We start from the raw sequence: 23,324 nt of genomic DNA on the forward strand, positions 1-23,324 counted from the left end.
TACTATTCCTGAAAAGTAATTTTAACTGAACTTACCAGTAACTTGAATTTCTTTCCATAGGATATCATTGCCTGCTATGTAAAATAAATATAAATTAAAAAAATATAAAATAAAAAATTACAATTTCAATATTTTTTTTAACATTTTTTTCTTCAATTTATATTAAAAATATGTAATGTAATTTAAAAAATAAAATATCTAAAAATAAATACTTTAAAACAATGTAGTAAATTAGTATAAAAAATATAACAATTAATACATTTAAAAATTATCATTTACAAAACCTTTGAAATTCACCGAAAAAATCATAGGTTTCAGCCACGTTATAGTTAGGAATTAGCATTTATAAAGCCTTAGAAATTCACTGAAAAAACCATAGGTTTCAACACATGTTCTAGTTAGCTGGACATTTCATTCATACAAAACCATTGAAATTCCCCCGTTATAGGTTCAGCTAACTAACTTGCGCGCACGCAATGCACTGCTGAGGACGTCACATATTACATCACTCATGACATGGTCAGTGACATCACTTGTGACATCACTGATGAGTTAATTCCATACTCTCCTCCCTGGGTCTCTTGCCCTCCCCGGGTATCTTAACATAGTCGTATCTGGGGGAGAAGGTGTATACTCTACCGTCCTTATAGTCTTTGTCATCCCTTTTGATTTTTTAACCTTCTAAGGTATATTTGATGACCCTCAAGGATCCCGTACAAGATGGCATAATTTCTTACCTATTTCTTTAAGTTCCGACAGTTCTATTTCCTTTTCACATTCCTCAATTTCCTGTTGTAACTTTGCTCCCTTTTTCTCTGCATTCTTAATCAAAATTCGCATCTTATTAAATGATGCGTTTTTGAGGTTTCCCTCCCAATCCTCTAACTGTTCTTTGTCACGGTCTTCAAGTGTGGGAAAAATAAAAATAAAAATTCTGAGGCCCGAGGTATATTTTCATTCTCAATATATTTTTCCAGGGTGGTCCCACATAGATAACAACCTGTATTTATGCTTACAGTTCAACTTTTGGAATTCACTCAACACTAGAAGAGGGCATTGACAGATTTCCATCTCAGAGCGCTTAATCATCTCTAATCATCCTTGATTTATTGTGCCCAACATGTGGATTGTTTCTTGAACTATAAGTAAGTGGAATTCATGATTATTTGGTACCCTTCACTCTACCCGGCGCGCCCCCCCCTACCTTTTTCTTTTGTTAAATGTGTGTAACGGGGTGTCCCCGACTTTGATCCCCGTTATAGGGGCTGGACCTGCTCAATCACCCATGACTCTGAGACGTCCCTCAATTACCCCCTCTTGTCTCCCTCAGTAGATGGACTATCGAGGGGCTGGATCCGAGACTGCATCATGCCGAGAAGTTGACAGGGACTGGCCCTTTAACTCTCAGGCTGAGGACGAGTGGGCGGGGTTCCAGTACGACGGAACGCCGTCAAAGGCGGAAGCCCAGGGAGACGAGGGGTGCTTGTACACCCGGAGCGGAGACGAGGAGAGAGGTCGGCGAAAGAAGGAAGCAAGTTGGAGAGAGGAGTCACATACTAGTGAAGAGGTCCTGTCCCACGAGGAGACGCCTGGAGGCCACCGGTACCACGAGCCGCCCAGCCACTCACCCGGGGGAGGTGTGTGGCTTGCCCAGGTGCGTAATAAGATCAGGGGCTGGGTGGGACGGAAGGGCGGTCCCGTTGTAAAATAGCGGAGTCCCTGGTTCCCGGTTTTCCCTACCCTGAGCACCCCCCGTCCCCACACTTGTACATAAGTTCGGAGCACGGGTTGGTCTAATTCCTCACTCCCTTTCCCGGTATTATCGGTCCGTGTAGGACAACCACCTCACGTACTGCCTTTCTTTTGTTTTCCTTACGGTCCTGGGGGAGAGGAGGCGTCAAGACGGACCAGGAGGATACCAAGCCCCGACGAAGCCAGACCGGCTATTGGAGGACTCTGTCGGTCGAGCCCCGCCATAGGAGAAGGTCCAGAAGCCGGTCTCCCCGCCGTACTACCCTGAACAGAAAGACTTGTTCTGATCATTTGTTAGAATCATTAAAGCCCGTAGTTACCAGAACCCGACTATTGCCTTTCACTTCTGTCCCCATGAATCCAGCACCGGTTACAATGTGGGAGAGTAATGGAAGATCTCCTCTAATACATTTCTTTTTCTGTAGTTCACGGCGGAGGAGAGATAGTTCCTCTTTTATTGATGATACCGCTCGATAGAGATCGCATATACATTTGAATCCTCGATAGGTACTATATGGGGAAGAAGGGCCTCACAATGGTTGTAAGAACATTGTGACATAATGACTTCAGATATGAGATACAACCTAATCTGAATGGGAGTATGCATTCTCGTTTACCTCTGGTACCCTCTGTTCTTCGCCCTGTGACTCCATATTTGGACCGTAAGATTAGACCCCATTAAACCATGAGCCTCTCTAGGAATTTTGGTCACTGATGACCTCTTCCTTTCTTCCTCTCTCAATCATTTTTTCTCGCTCTTTTTCTTATCTCTGTAGTCACATAACCTTGGAATCTCTATTGCTATAAGAAGCAACATTGTTGATGGCATATACAAGCCAAACTTGAATTAGTGTTTAACATTGGTGATAAGTGGGATATCACCTTTGTTGCATCCTTAGGATAGTTAAGGCATCTTGACTATAGAATGTGGACAACAACCTAAAGAAAAATCTTTTTACTGCTGTAAAAAAGAGCTATAAATCGGCAAACATTTTGAAAAACCATGACTGCCTGTCTGTCCTCTTGTGTATGTCATTATACGATGTAACGCCTCTATAATGTGTTTTTAGAAAAACTTTTTACATGCGAGTATGTTATTTGTGTTGTATATGCGTTGTAAATATTTATTTATGTAAATATATGTATTTGTTTGTTTAACAGCCCTGAAGAAGTCCTATAGCAGGATGAAACGCGTCGGCTGTATTGTTCTTATCACAAAAAAGAAAATGGAATAAAGAACTTGAATTGAAGATCTCCGATAGTTGCTATCTACTGTTTTATGAATACTAAAACAAGTCCTATTTCAAATCATTGTTTATGTGGTGCACCTGTGCTTTTTTGTTTTAAATTGTTAAAATTCCTGAGGGAATAGGCACTGTGACAGTGGGTGTCATACGGTGTGCACACTGACACCCATAAGAATAGAAGGGGCAATACTTTTTGGAGAAATATTAGGTTAGGTGCTGGCAGTGAGAAGGCTCCCTGTCCACTACCCACATCTAAACTCTAAAAATATCCTTTCCACCCTATGGCCCTACCCACCCTGAAACCCTAAGAAATACCCTGACCACCCTATACCCCTGCCCACTACACACCCCTATACCCAAAAATATCCTTGCCACCCCATGCCCCTACCAACCCATTACGCTAACACACCCTTACAACACAATACTCTAACCCACCCTTAAACCAACCCTTATCAACATATACCCAGCCCTAAACCCAATAAATATATATATATATATATATATATATATATATATATATCCAAGCAATGCCCTCTAGCTTTCCAGGAAGCACTCTGTGTAAAGCCTGCCATCCGGCTTTCAAGGATATCACTCGCCACAGTCCCAGGTTGGTTATGGTGTCTGACGCGTTTCAGGGCTAGTCGCCCCTTAATCATAGGCTGCTCCATGTGTGGCAAAGAAAGGCTCTTTTATTTTATTTCAAAGTTAATGCATGTTTCTTATTGGTTCCCTGCCCTTGGTGGGCTGCACTTGTTTATATCCGTGTAATATTGCATGCTGGGAATTGTATTATTCAAAGAAGAGCCACACGTATTTCCTTGAGTAGGTTCAATGTCACAAATTAAAATAAAGCATGTTAACAATCCTTAAGTAGGATCCTAGGAATGCAGGGATTTGTTTTCATCCGGCTTCACACGCCACGCAGACTGAAACCGTTTCAGCCCGCAGCCTCTTCTGACCAACTCACTTGAAGAAGGAAAAAGAAGATGGTGCAGTCCTGACGGGGCGAGGATGTCGCGTTGTAAATGTGTCCAAGCAATGCCCTCGAGCTTTCCAGGACGCACTCGCGTGGCGTGTGAAGCCGGATGAAAACAACTCCCTGCATTCCTAGGATCCTACTCAAGGATTGTTAACATGCTTTATTTTAATTTGTGACATTTAACCTACTCAAGGAAATACGTGTGGCTCTTCTTTGAATAATACAGTTCCCAGCATGCAATATTACACGGATATAAACAAGTGCAGCCCACTAAGGGCAGGGAACCAATAAGAAACATGCATTAACTTTGAAATAAAATAAAAGAGCCTTTCTTTGCCACACATGGAGCAGCCTATGATTAAGGGGCGACTAGCCCTGAAACGCGTCAGGCACCATAACCAACCTGGGATTGTGGCGAGTGATATCCTTGAAAGCCGGATGGCAGGCTTTACACCGAGTGCGTCCTGGAAAGCTCGAGGGCATTGCTTGGACATATATATATATATATATATATATATATATACATACACACACATATACATATATATATATATACACACACACACACACAGACACATATATATATATATATACATATACACACACACATATTTACACACACACACATATATATATACTTACATTAACTATACTAAACATACATGGTAAAGGCATATGCTTGGTAAAGACTTACGTTGAAAAGTCTTGCGTTGAAAAGACTGCCTGGTAACGCACTCTGTGATTCAAACATCGTTGTCTATGATGTTTCCCTGTCCTGCACCTCGGCCCACAACTGTAGCCAGAAATTTGGGGGTTAAATTTTATCACAGGTTTTTTTCCACCCCAGTCTCTCTCTCAGGGCTCGAAAATTTCACTCGACCGCTCGCATAGTCGAGCTAAATTTAACAAGGTCGAACTGCTTTTAGGTCCTACTCGCCCTTTCTGGCGAGTAGGAAAACAAACCAACTTTTGTCCTCCGTCTGTGAAAACGGAACAAATGTAACAAGATAGCAAGATTTAAAGGCATTTTTATTGCTCATAAAGTTAATGAGCAATAAAGATGCCTTTAAATCTTGTTATCTTGTCACATATGCTCCATTTTCAGAGACGGAGGTCAAGTAGGTTGCAGTTAGGTCGAGGACATTTTTTAAGGTACTAGTCCTGCAGGACTAGTACCATTTTTTTGATTTTTTGAGCCCTTCTCTGTGGCAGCTTCTCCTTGATCCGGACCTTAAATGAATCTACGAAGCGCCTCCCTATCGAAACTAGGAAAACAACTGGACATGCAACCTCATCAAGGCTCGACTATGCCAATGCTCTATATTTGGGGTTCCTAAATATCTAATGGAGCGGTTGCAGATAGTACAGAATGATGCAGCAAGGCTAATTTTCAAAATCCTTCTCAGACAACCGATTTCCCACTGGTTCAAAGAAATACACTGGCTGTAAGGAAAGAGGATACTCTATAAAGCTCGTGTTATTATAAATGGACCCTTCTAATAGACCACCACTAGTTACTTGATAAACGCTTCTTCATTCAGCTGGTAACATCCTGAAGACCATCAGAAGAGTTGCTATCGATAATTCCTACGTTCAGGCCTCATGGAGATCCATCTTTCACTTATTCAACTGACTTGGTTTGGAACAAGCGACCACTCCCACTGCATAGAAAATCTAAGGAGATCATGCATAGATCTCAGCTCAAACTCCGGCTACTTAATGATTAAAGTGAACACTGAGGTATACTCTCTGCTTCTTGACCCAGGGCGCCCGGTAGGGGAGCTGAGAGAATTATAAGTCTGACTGAATGATTGATTGATTGATTGATTGACATACGGCTCAACACTATCACTTCCGGAGGTGGAGCTGAGATGGTGTCCAATGGCACCATATAGCAACCCATGGGAGCAACTGCTGTGAAAAAAGTTTTAGGTCCAGTTTGATGCCCCAGGAAATTCAAAATGTGAGACATTCAAAATGTGAAGAGTCTGCAGTTAGTAGCATCCATCCATTTACAAAGTAAATACATGAGGCAGATCAACTGCGTTCTTGCCCCTACCCCTTGGTTCTGTAAAGCGCTCTGATATCTGCAAAGATCTTGTTCGCGCTATATAAAACTTTGAATAAATAAATTAACAAGGCACTTTTACTATTGCACTAGTACATCTGGCATTTTCCTAATCTGCTGCTCTGCTAAGATTTACTCGACTGTGCCATGTAATAATCTCTAGTATGCCGAACATTCATTAGCTATTTTATTATAACCCAGAGTACACCAGAAGGTAGGTGCTACGAAGCCACATTCTTCAATTTGTCCATAATCTCAATCTGAACTTAATATTAGCTGCATGCAGGCTTCAGGCCAGGAATCAAGTGTCACTAGAATATATTTGGAGTACATTAAATCTTAATTAAAGTCAACATTCAGGCTAGCTTGCACTTCAGAGCACACGAGTAACCAAAGTTGTGCTAGGGCCGAGGTGGTGGGAAACCGTGGGCTTGAAGAAGACTCGTCTGGCCCTATAAACAGTGAACGGAGGCAGGGGCGGATAGGGATCACAATCGGGCCCGGTCACTCCCAAAAAAGCAGCCCACATCCCACATCTGGCTAGTCTCACTGGAATCTGGCTGGTTCTTTTTGTTAGTTTTGTATAGCGTGAACTCGTTCCAAAGTCATTGGAGACCTCGCACCAGTTACATTACGCAAGATCAAATTCATTTACAGTATTAAGATTAAGTTATGTGCTCAGAATCAAAGGATGTGGAGCCGACGCTGGGACTCGTACCCAGTTTCAACGTCTGCATCTCTGACCATGGAGCTACATGTCAATTATGTGCAACCCTCTCCTCTCGCCCACCTCAACAAGATCCAAAAGACACTGGGGCTGAGGTGACCAAATATTACCTCCCTCCCCCCACCGTGAGGCCCCTGCATACAACACACCCTTCTTGCATTCACAATCCGACCCTGGGGCAGGGGTGTACTCTTTGCTGGGCCGTGCAGGGAGCCCGGAGCCCCTTGGTCCACAGACGCTGGCCTCGCTGGGGTGAGGTAAAGTTCTTAGGGTTCAAGTGACTTTTTTGACGGCTCGTGCTTTGTCTAGTGTAGCTAAGGCAACATCCCGACCGCTGGGCTCTCCCCGTGAACTCTCTGGCTTTTTTCCATCTCCACCGAAGACAAAACAGAAATAAATAAGTACGTTACCCAGTGTAGATAGTAGCTGCTTCCTATGAATTAGATTTTACTTATATTTAGAAAGCGGTAGTACCACGGAAGTCAAATAGCTAAAAGTAAACGGCCCCCACAACGCTAAGGATGCCTAGCCTCCACCTTGGGGGTGCCCAGGAGTGGACGCCTCACAGGGAAAGCCAGGATGGGTTCCACAGCGGTATTCGTACAAGCGCCTTGAGACCCTTGCGGGTGAGCAGTGCGCTATACAAATATCAATTTACAATTTACAATTTTTTATTCTGCACTATTCTCGAAATGCCGGATTACCCCATCAGCTAATGCACGCTTTATCTCCATTACCAAGCATGTTCAAATAAAGATCTAATAAATAAATAGGTTTATGTATACAGATTTGTATATCTGAGGTTGTGAGGCTGGTGTTGTTGTCCTTTATGTGCTCATTTGCATCTAGAAACACTGTGGTAAAGCTGGAGTGGCAGAGAGGTCTGAAAATGAAGCAGAACTACACTTTCTACTTCTAAAAAGAAGTTACAAGTCAAATTCACAACAGAAAACGTCTAGTGCACTGCAGCACTTTCAAAATACTTATCAACTAGCAAATTATGTAATTATGTAATCATCTAACATCAACATAAAACTAAACACAAATGTTGCAGATTATTTAACATTTAAGTAAACGCCCTCCAAAACATTATAACTTTTTATTCGAAAATGGATGCGGCCAGAGTCGCACCCCCCTTGCGGGTAGACAACAGTGAAGTGACATTAAACCCAGACTACACAGCGGCAGTCACTAATTCGGAACTTCTAGATGACAAACGAGGGCTACGCGACAGAGAACTCAAATATGCAATGCTCTTTCCGGCAAAGCTAAGAGTCGAGGCAGAAGGTAAGAGCTGGTTATTCACGTCGCCGTAAGAGGCACAGGACTGGCTGGAAGGATGGAGTCCAGCCAAAGAAAACACCAGGCATGGGCAAGACAAAGACAGCAACCCTCACAAACTGCTCAGACCAGGGAGACAGAGATCTCGACAGGAGCAAACAATGGTGCAAGGACGTAGAATGACATCATGGATATGACACTCTGAGCCATGAGACACTACCAGGGCAATACTGCCACGCTTGAGAACAATTTTGCGTTCTGTAGACAACAACGGCCTACAGACAGGCAGTCCGGTTGACAGAGGGGTCTCTGATCCTACAGACTGAAAGACAAACATTGTAGAGACAATATGAGGAGACGCACGAAAACTACACCCAGGATCGGAAAGTAGTAAGATGCAGATCGTGCACCTCAGACTTCGAGGACACAAACGGGGATGTGCGGGGGACACAGAGTGGCTCTCCCCCCCCTTACGCAAGTACACAGTTATGGGACTAAAGCACTCTGCTGAGTTGGGTAGGAGGGTAGTTCTAAGTCCGCTATTCACAGAGGAGGGTGGAGGTTTGTGGTCAGTTTATTGAGTTTATTTTAGCTAGGATTGAAATTTCTATGTGTGGTGTTACAACAAGGATCCGAATAGATGAAATTGAAGGAGACGACTGCCAAACAGTCCAAGATAGACTGACCGTAAATGATGATTATGACGGACGCGAACCTAGAAGACGGTGATACTGTCCCACAGACACAAACCTCCCAAAGACATGGCACTCCATTGACGATGATTTGGTGGAATGTAAATGGGTTGGGGGACAAGATTAAACGTGGTTTAATGTTACACTACCTTAGACGGAAAAATCCTGCTGTGGCACTTCTCCAAGAATCGCACTTGCAGGGAACGACGGTTAAGGCCTTGGACCGGTGGGGCTTTAGAATGATAGTCTACTCTGATTTCACCTCCGGTTCCAGAGGGGTAGGGATCCTAATCAAAAAACATTTCCCTTTGCTTGTGACTGGGTCGCACAAGGATGATCAGGGGAGATTTGCAGCAATAACATGCCAATGGGGCGGTAGGCTGTACAACATTGTGTCAGTATATATACCGCCGACGCTGCACCAGTTTGCCTTTTCAGACCTAGGGAAATTCCTACTCGCACTTCCCAACGGAGAACGGATTATGGGAATTACTTCAATGCCAGCATGAATGATTCTGTAGACCAACAGGCCCTTAAAGACACAGGCGGAGCCACTCACAGATTATTAGAATTTGTGGACGCGCTTGGATTGCTGGATGTATGGAGGATCAGATACCCGGAGAAACGGCAAAACACATTTCATTCTCGTGTACACAATAGCCTCTCCAGACGGGACTACATCTTCACGTTAGCCACAGGGATGCTAGGAATGACCGATCAGGCATCTACCCAGGGGTTTATCAGACCACTCCCCAGTGCTCATTGCTTATGCACCATTTGCCCCACAAAATCAAAGATTGTTTCCAATTCGCCCAGGGTATCTTAAAAAAAAATCGTAAAATAAGCAAAGACCTCATCAAGGCGACTAAGTGCCATTTTGAAGAAAATCAATACTCAGTCCCCTCTCCCAATGACCTAGTGGGAGGCATACAAGACGGTTCTTTGTGGACACGCAATCTCCTTAATTGTGGGACAGAAAAGAGAGAGACGAAAAAAACATATAGATAAGCTAGAACTGGAGGTATCTTTGGCAGAGGTGGCACCAGTGGCAGACACTACTGAAGAGACGACACACAGACTGCACCTGGCACAACAGAAGTATAAAGCATACACACGTGAAGAGACCACTAGTAAACTTAGCAAAACACAACACATGATTTACGAAGAGGGAGACAAAGCAGGCTGATTGTTGGCCTAGTTAGAAAAGAAGGAAAGAGCAAACAACTGGGTGACTCAGATTAGATTACATGACGGACAGTTGGTAACCGCACCGCAGCAAATCACTGAAGTGCTGGCGACACATTACAAGACAGTGTACACACCAGTTGCCACTGCAACTACGGTAGAGAACCTCACATTTCTCCACGATATATGCATGCCTACCTTAGTTCCAGATGCAGTAGCAGCTCTAGATGAGGATATCACACCAGAGTAACTTACACAGGCAATTAGAGCGTTACACACAGGGAAAGCGATAGGACCCAATGGGATTCCGGTCGAATTCTATAAATGAGCAGCTCCCCAACTTGTGCCACACCTACTGGCCATGTATGTAGATAGCTTAGACAAAGGAATCCTGCCTACGGACCAGCGCCTTGCCACCATAGTTGCGATACATAAACCTGGCAAACCGGCACAGAAGTGTCCATCCTACAGACCGATCTCTCTACTCAACGCGGAGGCAAAAATACTTGCCAAGACACTAGCAACCAGACTGCAACCACACTTGTCAGCAGTGATTGATCCGGATCAATCCGGATTTATGCCCAACAGCAATACAGCACTTAATTTAAGAAGGCTACATGGCGTGATAGAGCGTAGATGGACTATAGCAGAGGACACAGCCATACTATCGCTAGATGTACGAATGGCATTCGACTTAGTGGAATGGCCCTTCCTTTCCGCAGTCCTTAAACAGCAGGTATTCGGACCGAAATTCTGAGCATCGATCCAACTATTATATATACCCGGCCGATGGCGCAGGTAGTAGTGAACGACATATCATTCCCACTAGGTAGAGGAACTAGGCAGGGATGTCCGTTATCGCCACTCCTATTCGTAAAAGTACTCAAACCTCTGGCGGCGTGGATTAGTCCTGACCCGGTGATACATGGGTTGCGATGGGCACTTGACTGGGAAGACCGTATATCACTATATGCGGACAACATATTATACCCAACGTCTCCAGCACGCTACATAAATGCCTTTTGGATATATGTGCGGCCTATGGGCAAGTATCAGGGTACACCATCAATTAGGAAAAGTCACTTCTTTATGTTCTACACGGCTCCCTCCCACGGCTCCCTCCCACGGCTCCCACATGGCTGTGCACTTCAGATAACAACTAATGGCTTTAAAAACCTTGGGACATTTGTACACATGATCATGCACAATTCACTGCAAAAAACTTGACACAGCCCTTGATGAGATTCAAAAGAGATGTTAAATATTGGCGCACACTGCAGTTGACACTACTGGGAAGGGATGCCCTTTTCAAAATGATGGTACTTCCCAGGTTTCTTGATGCGTTGCAGAATACACCGTTCCCTGTCCCCTCTACATACTTCACAGCGATAAATGCAGAAGTGACGACATTGCTATGGGACGGGAAAACTCCCCGTATAGCTATGCAAAAACTCACCAGAAGCTGGTATGATGGCGGGATTGCTCTTCCTAATATAAGAATGTACTATTGGGCTTCCCAGTTTGTGGCTATTAACCAATGGCTCCATGTCCCCCAAAAGGATCCAGCGTTTCGGATGAATAGACATCTCTTAGCCCCGTCAGGATCATTGGGGCACTCTACAACAAAACGAGACGGCACAGCCTCACAGGCCCAACGGGCCACACGATACACATGGGGTTTGAGGCGCAAAGGGCATTAGGCTGGAAAGGGGTGGTCACACAAGCAATGCCGTTATGGGATACAAAGAGACTAGAGATGCTGCGCAACACCAAAGGCTTTCACAGCTGGGATTTGATAGGAATATCGAAAGTCGGAGATCTGTGGCAAAAGGGAGAGATGGTCAAATTTGCCCATCTTCAGGCCACTTACGGCATAGCACAGACAGAACTATTTTGTTACGTGCAGATCAGGCACGCACTTCAGTCCTAACTACCACCGGGAACGTGACACAAAGAATCCTCCCCTCTAGAGAATAGGCTTTTAACAGAACATCTCCACAAAAAGGCAATTTTGCAGACCTATCCGAAAATAGTAAATAACGGCCCAGACCCCACGACGGCACTGAAGACCAAATGGGAGCTAGAAGTGGGGGACATAGATGAGGCTGATTGGCAGGAGGCGCTTGCGTCCCCTAGAGAGGCTGAAATACCATCAAGACTTAGATTAGTGCAATTAAAAATCTTACACCGCACGTATTATACCAGGACACTATTGCATACGATACACCCTTTGATACGCCGCTTTGCCTCAAGTGGAGAAACAGGTACATTTTACCACACTATGTGGCTATGCCCAGAGATAGCGCGCTACTGGATGGCGGTCATGCGTACGCTCTCCCAAGTCACGTGTGTCACAATTTTTCCAGACCTGAGGTGCTGTCTCCTCAATATCTGGGAACCCACAGATTTAAACACGGTTGCGCAGGACTGGGTAACTCTAGGTATGACAGTAGCAAAACGGAATATTGCCCAACATTGGGGTCCCAGACTTAGCCCTACTCTTAATCAATGGTGCATGAATATGGACATGGAGATGATGGTGGAAAAGTCTGTATATGTCCACAGATGGTGCCCCAAAAAATGGACAAACGTCTGGGGTGGTTGGAACACTTATCGAGGCAACATATGTGAGCCTCCCCATTAGAAGAGTCCGAGTCGGATACTAGTGAATGAGCACACGGTACTGTATGATATTTATGGATCACTCTCAGAGTTCATTTGGGCAAATGGGTCTGGGTGGATACGTCTCTAATATGTAAAAAGATAGAATCAATGTCTGTACAATATTCCATCTATGTCTGTACACCATGTGAAATATACTGTCAATGTAACACTAAGCGAAATGTTAAAAAAAATCGTAAAAAAAAGAAAATTGTTTTAATACGGTGTATGAAAAATGCTGTGCACTCACTCATGTTGATGGAAGCCATTCCACCTTGTGGGGTCGCAGGGTATACATTTGGCACGTTGGTGGTCATGAAATCTGCAATCTGTTGCAAAGCCAGCAGACCAGCAGGGTTCTTCCCCTTCTTGAACTGGTCTTGAATCATCGACTCCAGCTCATCACAAAAAGCCTAAAATAGAGTAAATTCGAGTAAAATATTTCTCTCAGTGAAGGGAGGCGCAGGATCGTAACTTTTAGACGTTTTTGTAAAAGGTCTCCAGTGTTACAATGTGCGCCTTCTCTGCGGCATAGCGCTTTTCAAAAAATGACAGCTCAGACAAATTCAATAACAATTACAAAGTTATCAAATGTTTCTTTCAATGGAAAATAATAAGGAATCTCAGAATTCCTCCCCATAATTGACTGCTTCAAAGTCCTGCCCAACAATCAGTACATCTCATAAAAGACATGCAGGAGGGGGTGCTGTGTATCTTCCTGGGAGGGAAATCAATTCCATGACAGTAATGAAATGCACCAAAATATACTTCAGAGCTCCCTTTAATTCTATATATACAAAAGGCATAGGACCAAGGGGAAAAGACAACAAAATAGCTTTTAGAAAAGGGGTCGTACCTACCTATATTTATTTCACAACTGAATAAATCCAACAGAACCAGACCACACCATGTTTTTTGTTAATATATAGCATGTTACTTTGCCATATTCTATTTATTTCTTAATACTTTTTTCATCCTTTACAAAAAATCAGTTGTTCAGTATTTATTACAAAACAGATGCACATTTTACAAATTCATCAATAAATTTAAAATGCTCAGACTCAAAACACCACTCATACACTCGACCTCATATGTCACACTCCACTTACATCCCTTTCACACTACAAATCATTCACTAATCATACACCAATACAGAGATCGAATGTTTTCTAAAAACAATAGTAATTAATCACAAAGCAAGGAAAACTGTACTTACCCATTACATGCTGGAACTATCCCTGCAATCTAGTGTTGGCCGTGGATACCAAGTTTTTATTAGAAAAATACATTTTGGCTTTGAGGTAACTCGTGATACCTCCCCCGAAATCTACAATGCATCGGAACACAGACTCCAACTAAGATTGTTTTCTCCCCCACAGATATGAGTAAGTAGGCGTTTAGTGGTAAATTAGTAAAAGTATGTGTAGCTAGTAGAGTAAAATATATACAGAAGCACTGTTAATGTAACTTCTACCACCTGGGGAGATGGGTAGGCACATGTATATCTATAGCACTAAAAGCAGATAATTGATTGTCACAGGTAAGTAGTGTTTTCTGTTTGCAGCATGTGCTGCTGTAGATCACGTGCTATTCAAACAGCGCGCTCCTGAAGATCATTACTTGGAATACGCGAGGCCTGAATTAACAGCAAAAGGCGAGGTTGGTTCTGGCATACCTGAAGCGCCATGGTGCAGATATTTGCTTTCTTCAGGAAGTACACCTGACTAAACATACTGCTGCGCTGGAGTGGCGAGCAACAAGTGTCTTGCTATTTCAATTATACAAGGGGGGGTGGCCTTTCTTACTAGGAAGGGGTTGCACTGGTGCACGCCGGTGGATAAATGAGATCACCAGGGGATATATGTGTGCTGCTGGCGGGGACCTTGGAGGGGCACCCATTTAGGCTTGTGTCTGTGTATGGGCCTGAGGCCGCTGACCTCGTTTTCTTAGAGGAACTCTGGAGACATGTGGATACGCTTGGACCAGGTGAGGTAGTGTGGGGAGGAGAATTCAATGTTATTTTAATATTGCAGTATGATAGGCCAGGGGTCTCCCGTCGCCCTCAACCTTGGCCAGCCGCCGAACTTTTGTCTTTATTAACTGATAATGGGTTAGTAGATGTTTGAAGGGCCAGGCTCACGGATATCGAGGAGGGAACTTGTGCGTCTTCAGCTAATTCCTCCAGGTGGAGGATTGGCTAACGTCCAGAGATGTGGACGCAAGGGTGGCTGCTGTATCCCATTTGCTGAGGACACTCTCGGATCACTCCCTGTTAGTTCTTGAGCTCGTGGTTCCAGACTATTCCGGCAGAACCCGCCTGGATCCCGGAGGGATCAGGCATTACGCAAGGCCATAAGCGGGCGTTAGCACAGTGGAATCCCCTTCCGTGCTCTGGGAGGTGTGCATATCAGAGATCAGAGGGAAATAAATTGCTAAGCAAGCTGGAGTTCAACAAGAACTTCAGGGAGACCTACAAAGGCTTGAGAAAGAGATAAGAGCTCCTGAGAGGAGTACTACTGTACACAGCGGGCAGAACTGCTGGGCAGCATACCCAGCAAAATAGACGAATCTGAGGAGGCCGCACTACGCAAAACGTACTATATGGGACGGAAGCACAAGCCAGGAGTTATGGTTTAGGAGATCGGGCGGGCAAGACTCTTGCTGGTCTATTCCGTAAACCCTGGGCTAATGACTGCATTGCACAATAACGAGGATTAGCTGGTGACTGGCCAGGCGGCAGTGCAGAAGGCAATGTGGTCTTTTTATTCCTCTTTGTATCGTACAACACAGGTGCAGATCCCCCAGAATTTACGTCATTCTTTTGACTTCAAGCAATTGCTGTGGCTTGGGTAAGGACAGCGCCGTTTCTTAGAAGAACCCTTTACAGGGGAAGATGTAATTCAAGTTATACGGCTCTCCCGGTCGATATAGCTCCAGGCCTGTATGGCCTGTCCGCAGGCGTGCATAAAGAATATGCACCCCTCTTGGCCCCACACCTGATAAATATGTTCAGTTAGTCCCTGTAAAAGGGTGAATTACTCCCTTAGAGAGGCACTCATTGTTACTATCTTGAAGCCTGATAAGGACCCGCAGCGTTGTGAGTCACACAGGCCCCTAGCCATGATTAATGTGGATAAGAAAATTCTGGCTAAGTTTGTTGCATCACAGCTTCTCCCATGCTTCCCCTAAATGCCACCCAGATCAATCAGGATTTGTCCCGGGAAGTGCTACCGCGCAAAACTTGTGCACATTTTTGGCAATCCTTCAGGCGATCGAGCCATCTATTGCAGCGGCGGCCATTTCTACAAAGTTTGAATTTTACTGGTTGTATCCTACACAGTTCACGGCACATACAGCGCAGGAGCATGATTATGCGGAGACACAGCCACTCCCTATGGTATTATATACGGCGCAGCCATGTCCGCGGGTAGGGGCAGAAACAATTGGGTGCACAATTTGGTCCTGGCATGAGCTTCGTCGGCGCGCTCGGATAGATGTCTTGTTTGCTCCCTCGGTTCCATTGATCAGACACCCGGGATTTCCTTTTACCCAGGACGTGTGTGATAGACTAAGGTGTCTCCAGTTTACCACTACTGGAGCATCATTCCCAGAGGGTTTATTTCGCCACAGCAAGTGCTTGAGGGGGATATGGTGACTTTGCTTGATCGATTTACCAATTACCAGCCGAGGACACCTATGCGTGACTCCTATGCTTCATTCCCCATGCCGCCCCCCACATTGCCTGTATGACAGTTTTCTAGGGTACCCTTTCCCATGCAAGTTGATCACTAGATTGGATTCTGAAATGCAGTGCACTGGACCTGTGTGAAAACCCACTGATGTTTAGACTGGGAGGACTTGTTGAGAGTGCCTATTCCGGAAGATAAATGCACTTTGTTGCGCCTAGTCAAGGCCACTATTGCCCAATTATAGGTTGCGACTGATCCACGTTAAGTTTCTGCACAGGTTGTACCGCACACCTGAGTGGCTGTGTAGATGGGGACTCTTGGATGCGCCCTGTGTCCCCTGTGCAAATATCTTGCATCTATTGTGTGACTGCCCCAGGGTTCAGTGATACTGAGAAGCATTATGGATGATGTAGAAGAGATGACAGGACTGCGACTAAACCGCACGTCTCCAAGACCGGACTGGCAATTCCGGGCAACGGGCAATCCCCCGGTAGGCTGGATGGGGTGGGGGCCGGTTTTATGACAGGGGGCCAGTTCTGTTGCTGGGGGCCGATTTGGCCATGTCGGACCGACCGTGCAAAGTAAAGTAAAACATAATTAACATTGCATTAAGAACAACCATGCCACTTGAGCACAGCACAACGATTCTCCTGCATAAAATGCTGGTGCTCAGTCCGTGTCTGAGCATACCCTGCCACACTTATGGCGACCAAAAGCGGTACAAAAGGGGGTTTTGACTGGGTGTGAGTGTTTGATTGATTCAGATGCTCCGTCCATTACCACCCCCTTTTGTACCGCTTTTGGCCGCCATAAGTGTGGCAGGGTATGCTCAGACGTGAGTCCCTTGCTCACTTTGCCACTGGATTCAAGCAAGCCGGGCTGAAGACGGCTGGAATGCCAGAAACCGGTCCTTGGAAGCTTGTTTCCGGTCCAGGGAAGACATGGCTTAGCAGTTCGGGCTGGACTGTTCCCATGAGGCACAGGGCCAGACTGATTTGCATATAGCCATGTCTGAACTGGGGTGGCAGAGTGGGGTAAAGAACGGTGATGGATTAAACTCAGATCTTTTGACTGGGTGTGAGTGTTTGATTGATTCAGATGCTCCGTCCATCACCACCCACTTTTGTACCGCTGCTCCTGGGTAAGCGGAGGGTTACAATGTGCTGGGACAGTAGACCATGCCTTCGTCTGGAGGATTGGCTGAGAGACGCTACGTATTCCTAGAGCCAGCTAGCGACCTACTGGTATTTGATGCAGATCGTCTCCCATCCCAGAGATAACTGGGAACCAATTCGGGCCTATATGCACGCGCATCAATCAGCTGATGGCACAGCTCATCAGGATTGTGAAATAGTGATGCACTGCATGTAGGAGAGTAGGGTCTCCAATCCTATGATCACCCAGATTTTTTGCTTTTGTTTCACTGGTTTACGACTTTCTCTGGCTGTGGGCCTGCCAATCAGACCCACAGCCTAGCTGTTCTCTCGCTAAATTGATATGTGTACCTTAGGTGCATTACCCAATTGGAACTGGGCCACCTTGTCAGACCCTGTAACTCAGGGCATCGGTGTACCCAGGGCCTACCAGAGGCTGAAGCATGTATTATGCCACCCCTGGATGGCCATCTAAATCTAACACAACTGGCTGCGCGACAGCTGGGGCAATGTGGCGTACTCGCCCGTTGCTTTAGGTATAGTATACCTATATCTAAACCTCAAATGGACACCCGAGTTCCTATCAGTCACTCCTATGGCAGGCCTTGACAATCCTGAAGGCAGAGTGCGTGGAATCGTGTGAATTGGGCTCTGGCACGAGCCGAGCCCGGTTGCAGCTTGCGGAACCAAGACCCAATGGCTGTTCCATGATAACGCATACCACATCGCTAACTTCGGTATCGCGTTATCAAAACATGTCGAGTAAGGTGTCATACGAATCGGGATACTGACCCCTCACCAATGCTGGCGACGGGGTTAGCATTCCGCCCTTCTAGAGGGACACGACATGTACGTAACTGTGAACCCCGGTTAAAGTTAACTGAAGCCTCAGCTCCACAAAATGGATGCTGCCACCACAGACACGAGTCTGACCTCCTGCTGCTGGGAGTCCTTCCAGCGAGGAGAGCTTGGACAAAGGGTTTCCTGTCCGGGGCGGTGCTCGCACCATCCCAGACAGGGTTTTGTGTATCCTGGGTAGGCAGGGCTTTACAGGAAGGTGACTGCAGACTGGCACCTCGGTGCTCACTATGCATCTGCCGGCTAGAACCAGTTCCAGGGGCACCCAGCCTCTGACCTGGGGAAAGTCCGGCATGGGAGAGGGGTGTAACCACCCCCCTTCGTGGTCCCACCCCTAGGGCGGGACCTAGTCACGTACCCACCCTTTTCTTTAGGATAAAGGCAGGAGCGGGGACCCTTCCAAATTAGATCATCTTTGAATCAAGAATACTTTCTACGAAAGGAACTCTCGACTCTTCTCAAGATTTCTCCCTTGTGGCTAAGGAGTAGTCACCCTGCATCCGCAGGCACCACCTAAGAACTCTGCGGTTTGCTGCAAGTCCTTCCTCTGGAATCCGACTGCCCAGCTCGAGGAGAACCGGCTTCCCTGGCACCTCTGACCTCTACCCACATCGTCAGCTCAGCTGAGATCTGTGGGTGCGACGAGACCTCGAGGGACCGGCCATCATCAAGACCTGCACGATTTCTTAACCAGCACGATCACCGAGGGATCCTCTGGTGAGTGCTCTGGGGTCCGAGAAGCCCCGACCCTGAGCAGCTCCAGCACCGAAGTGCAGCCTCCCAGCATCTCCACGATCTGCGTGGGGCCCTTCTGCTCTTTGCTGTTCAGCACGTTGTCTGGTTACTAGCCGCTGGCTTGTGACCTTCTTGGCGACACCCGACAACCAACGCTGCTGGTCTGGTTGCTCCAGACCGGCCTTTGCTCCCTTCTGCGAGAGGAGCACCCCGGACCCTCCTGGTCCACTCAAGACGCCATTTTAGGCCCACCACGTGGCCCTGATTTTTGCCAAGGCTTGTTGCCCCAATCCTGGGCCCAGCGACGCCGACAGCATCAACCTTCGTGGGACAGCTCGCACCTCCATCCTGGTCGCCGACAACGCCTCCTGGTCCGTGAGACTGCAGAGCCTAGCGTCGCCCACTCACCTAGTCGAGGTGACGATCATCCGGTGCCCTCCTGGTACCCTCTGACTACTGGCTAGTAGTTACGAACTTGGTCCCCTCTGCTTTCAGGTGTCATCCATCTCTGATCCAGGCTTGGATCTCTACGAACTATTTCCACTGGTCGCCAGCCAGCAACTCCTTCCTTCCGGCTCCTGGCTCGTCAGCGAAGACTCCCGACATCTGTAAAGACTTGTGCAGCCGCAGCCCTTGGGGCTAGGTAACTTCGGCATTTCGGTGGCCGCATAGCCTCCTTATTTAAGGGTCCCGAGTCCCTATCGCTTCCGACTTGCCTTATCGGGTCCGCCCGAGACCACTAAACTTTCCGTGCCCTCGGGCACTTGTATTGATTGTGCACTTGAAGTATTTTCCTAAGATTTTTGTTGTGTGCTTAGTACCCTGTCCTCATAAAGAGTACAGGGCTGTTGTGATTCTAATAAATACACTGTTTATTTTCATAACACTTGTGTGGTGTCCTTTCACTTGGTGTTCAAGGGGTATGTGATGATATAACAGCTGGCTTAGCACGCCCTCTAGAGTTTAGCCCGAAGACTGCTCGTATCCACGCTACTAGGATAGCTGGTCTAAGGTTGACTTACAACCAATCACCATAAGGGTCGTTTGGACCGATGCATAGTGATCACTAGAATAGTGAACACTGCATATCGGGCCAACTTCTCACACTGCACATTCCCAGTCAATAGGTGACGTATGCAAACTGCAGGCGACTATGAGATGACTACCTGCAGGTAGATTTTATGGTCAGGTTTGGTTGCTTATCCCTGCTAGGCATCGGTTCATGAGCCTGTGTGTTGTGTTGTCAGCCTCTCTCTCCAACTTCCTTCTCTCCTTGTATTCTCCTTTCACCTTAAATTCCTCCTTGTTATCCCATGATTATTATTGAAGCAGATTGCCCAATGCAACTACTATATTTCACCGAACTGGGCAGTTAGATTGTTTCAACTTGACTCTGTCAGGTGCCCAAGTGGTAAAGGTTTATTCCGGTCAGAAGGATTTTGTCTCTACCTGTAAAATGCATTTTAAACAGATCAAAAAAAAAAGATTAAAAAAAAAGATTTGAGAGGGAATTGCTTGCTTGAATTGCTTGCAAAAGTCCAACTACTACTAAAAAATATTTTTTTTTAAACCAAATTGTTCAGGATTTTTGCTTAAATGTTGGCATAATTTCATCCTGCATTAGTGATCCTTATGAGTCCTTTAAATCAAAGTGTGCATCAACCTTGCTTGTTTAGCCATCACTGAGCTTCCAAAGGGCAAATACATATTCTTCAAACTACTGGCTTCTGCCCAATTTACAACTCAATTCTGGTAAATAATTTCGATTAGGAGAAAGTGTAGCACTTACAGGAAAGGTGCCTCAGGCAACTGACACTGCTACAAAGTCACGTTAATTGAAGACTGCATTTCACAAACGCCAATGGCCGAAAACAACATGCTGAGGGAACTGAGAAAGAAAGCTCACTACTAAATATCTTGACTTCATCAGTAGCCTTCAATAACCGCCTGGAGTTGGGTTCCGTTTCATTTGCTCAGCAAGTTCAGATCTGTCTAGGACGCATAACAATAGAACTGACTTTGGTGGAAGTGAAGCAGAGAAAAGCGCTTTCTTTGCTAGTATTCAATGTACACACAAGTCTCTTAGCGACTTCTTGAAAAGAATGATTTAAGTTTCAATTGCTATGCTGATGATGCACACTTTCCAAGCATAATTGATACCAATAACTCTAAAATGAACTCCACATTTTCAACAAGGAAAGACTGAATGAACGTCAATTGGCTCACTGTCAACAATAAGGAACAAAGCTTTCCGTCAGGTTGTTCCCAACTGTGATTCATCCTGAATACAGAATGGAATAGCAGTGGTTAACATTGGAAGAAATGAAAACATTACTATTTAAGCAAAGGTGAATTATGTAGCCTGGATATCTAGTGCAAGCTAACTATTGGATTTAGAAACTATCCAAATAAAGTTCATATAACTTTACATTCTAGAGTTTTGAAATGTGATGCGGAAGATCCTAGAAAAATCAACCCAGGCCAACAATTATATAAATAATGACTTTGGTTCATAATTTGCTATTCCAACTGGAATCTATTTGTTTTGGATATCAAAAAACTGCCTGAATAGTAACTGCTTGTACAGTCAACTATCTAGCGATTTGCCTTCCCACAGTTAGCTAACCATGACTTTACTGATTTTAATTGTACGGTCACACCAATATGCAAAGAAAACTCTTTCTTGTGCGCCTATATTTAATAGCCTGAAGCTATCAAAATTGCGTTCTTCAAAGCTGAAAGCCAATCACTCTGAAAATCAGATTTTTTATTCCTTGAAAGCTAATATTTACATACAGATTCACTTTGTTTAGGAAGAGTAATGTCTAATCTGCATGGATTATAAAGATGTAATTTCATCACAACTTCATCTCGACAGAAAACTAGTTCCATTCTTACCGGACTTTGCAGTATCATCGAGACCCTCTTCTTCTGCTCCATCATGTTGAAATCTTGACGAAGGTCAGGAGCCATGTTCCTCTCTCGTAAATAGTCTGGATTATTTTCGTCAACTCTGTCAAAGTACCTCTCTTTATGAGGAGCGGTTGTAGGAGGTGGTGAGGTCACCACCTCTGCACCCGAATCACCATTCATGGCACAATTTAATTAGTTTCTGTACAAAAACAAAATACATGATTAATATTAAGAGGTGTTTAAAACTTTCACATTCACACATTCTAAACTCCTGCATAAATGACAGTAGGTTAGCCATCAATAAGAGACACTGCTCCATAAGCTTTTAAAAATGTGAATCTACAAACATATTTTGTTTATATTTTTTTTATTAAAACCAACTAGTGAAAAGTCAAACCAAATATGCAGATTAACAATTTGAATTAATTACCTTTACGCGAAATACCTTCAATCTCGTGTCTATTTCTCCACATAAATTGTGTGCTGTAATTGCTCTCTCAGTGTGACCCATTTTATGTCCCCTTCTGTGGTTTTGGGGGGAGCAGGGTAACTAGACGGTAGAAATTCTAACTTTCTTTGTGACAACTTCCATAGAGAAAACAGAAATGTAACTACTAAACAACTACTCTTCATCTAAAAGATCCCTTAGCCCTTCACTCAAGAAAGGAACGGTCAATGTATCTATAAGAGATTTCACAAGACATCTGTATCGAACCATTATCGAACAAACAAGGAGTCTGAGAGAGAAAACCAAGGGCACCCTCTTCCCAAAGTCTATTGATACTGCAAGCCCTTGTAGTAATACTTGTGCTAATACAATACGCTACTATGTGAGAGCAAAGGATTGTTTGCTGAACATTGTAGTTGAACAAACAAAAATCTACTACCCTAGGGCCTACTCCCTTTAACTATAGTCAACTAGACTGTACCTACTTCAGAAAGAAGACAGTCTTCGGGTCCTCTATAACAAGCATTTACAATGCAATGGTCTCGGCATTATTAAAGGTAGAGCTATTGGCATTGCTCATTATTATTTTTTTTTTTTTTTTAATAATAAATGGCATTGTCATTTACATTGCCAATAGCTTAATCGTTAAATAAATGGCAGTCATTTACAATGCCAATAGCTTAAACGCTCGCAAATGCAGGACCCATTGCATTTACGCCCACACAGAGCCACACACACAAAGCCACCCACACACACACAGAGCCACTCACACAAAGCCACCCAACACAGAGCCACTCACACAGAGCCACCCACACAGTCATTCATATAGAGCCACCTACACAGAACCACTCTCACACAGACAGAGCCACCCACACATAGAGCCACCGACAAATAAAAGCTATCCACACAGAGCTACACACACAGAGCGCTATACA

General features: G+C 45.0%; 1 protein-coding gene across 11 annotated transcripts in view; it reads right to left on the reverse strand.

The window, feature by feature from the left end:
* The window catches only part of ADD1 (adducin 1), a 582,264-nt gene that overhangs the window by 331,156 nt on the left and 227,784 nt on the right, over nucleotides 1–23,324 (reverse strand). For all 11 annotated transcript variants that reach the window (XM_086964173.1, XM_086964167.1, XM_086964172.1 and 8 more), the window contains exons 3-4: nucleotides 21,927–22,140; nucleotides 12,843–13,005 (exon numbers count right to left, since the gene is read on the reverse strand). In XM_086964173.1, coding sequence (XP_086820299.1) covers nucleotides 12,843–13,005; nucleotides 21,927–22,121 — 358 coding nt within the window. In that variant the 5' untranslated portion in view covers nucleotides 22,122–22,140. The remainder of the gene's footprint in view (nucleotides 1–12,842; nucleotides 13,006–21,926; nucleotides 22,141–23,324) is intronic.

The sequence above is a fragment of the Lissotriton vulgaris genome, chromosome 3_2, assembly GCF_964263255.1.
Source record: "Lissotriton vulgaris chromosome 3_2, aLisVul1.2, whole genome shotgun sequence".
Classification (NCBI taxonomy): domain Eukaryota; kingdom Metazoa; phylum Chordata; class Amphibia; order Caudata; family Salamandridae; genus Lissotriton; species Lissotriton vulgaris.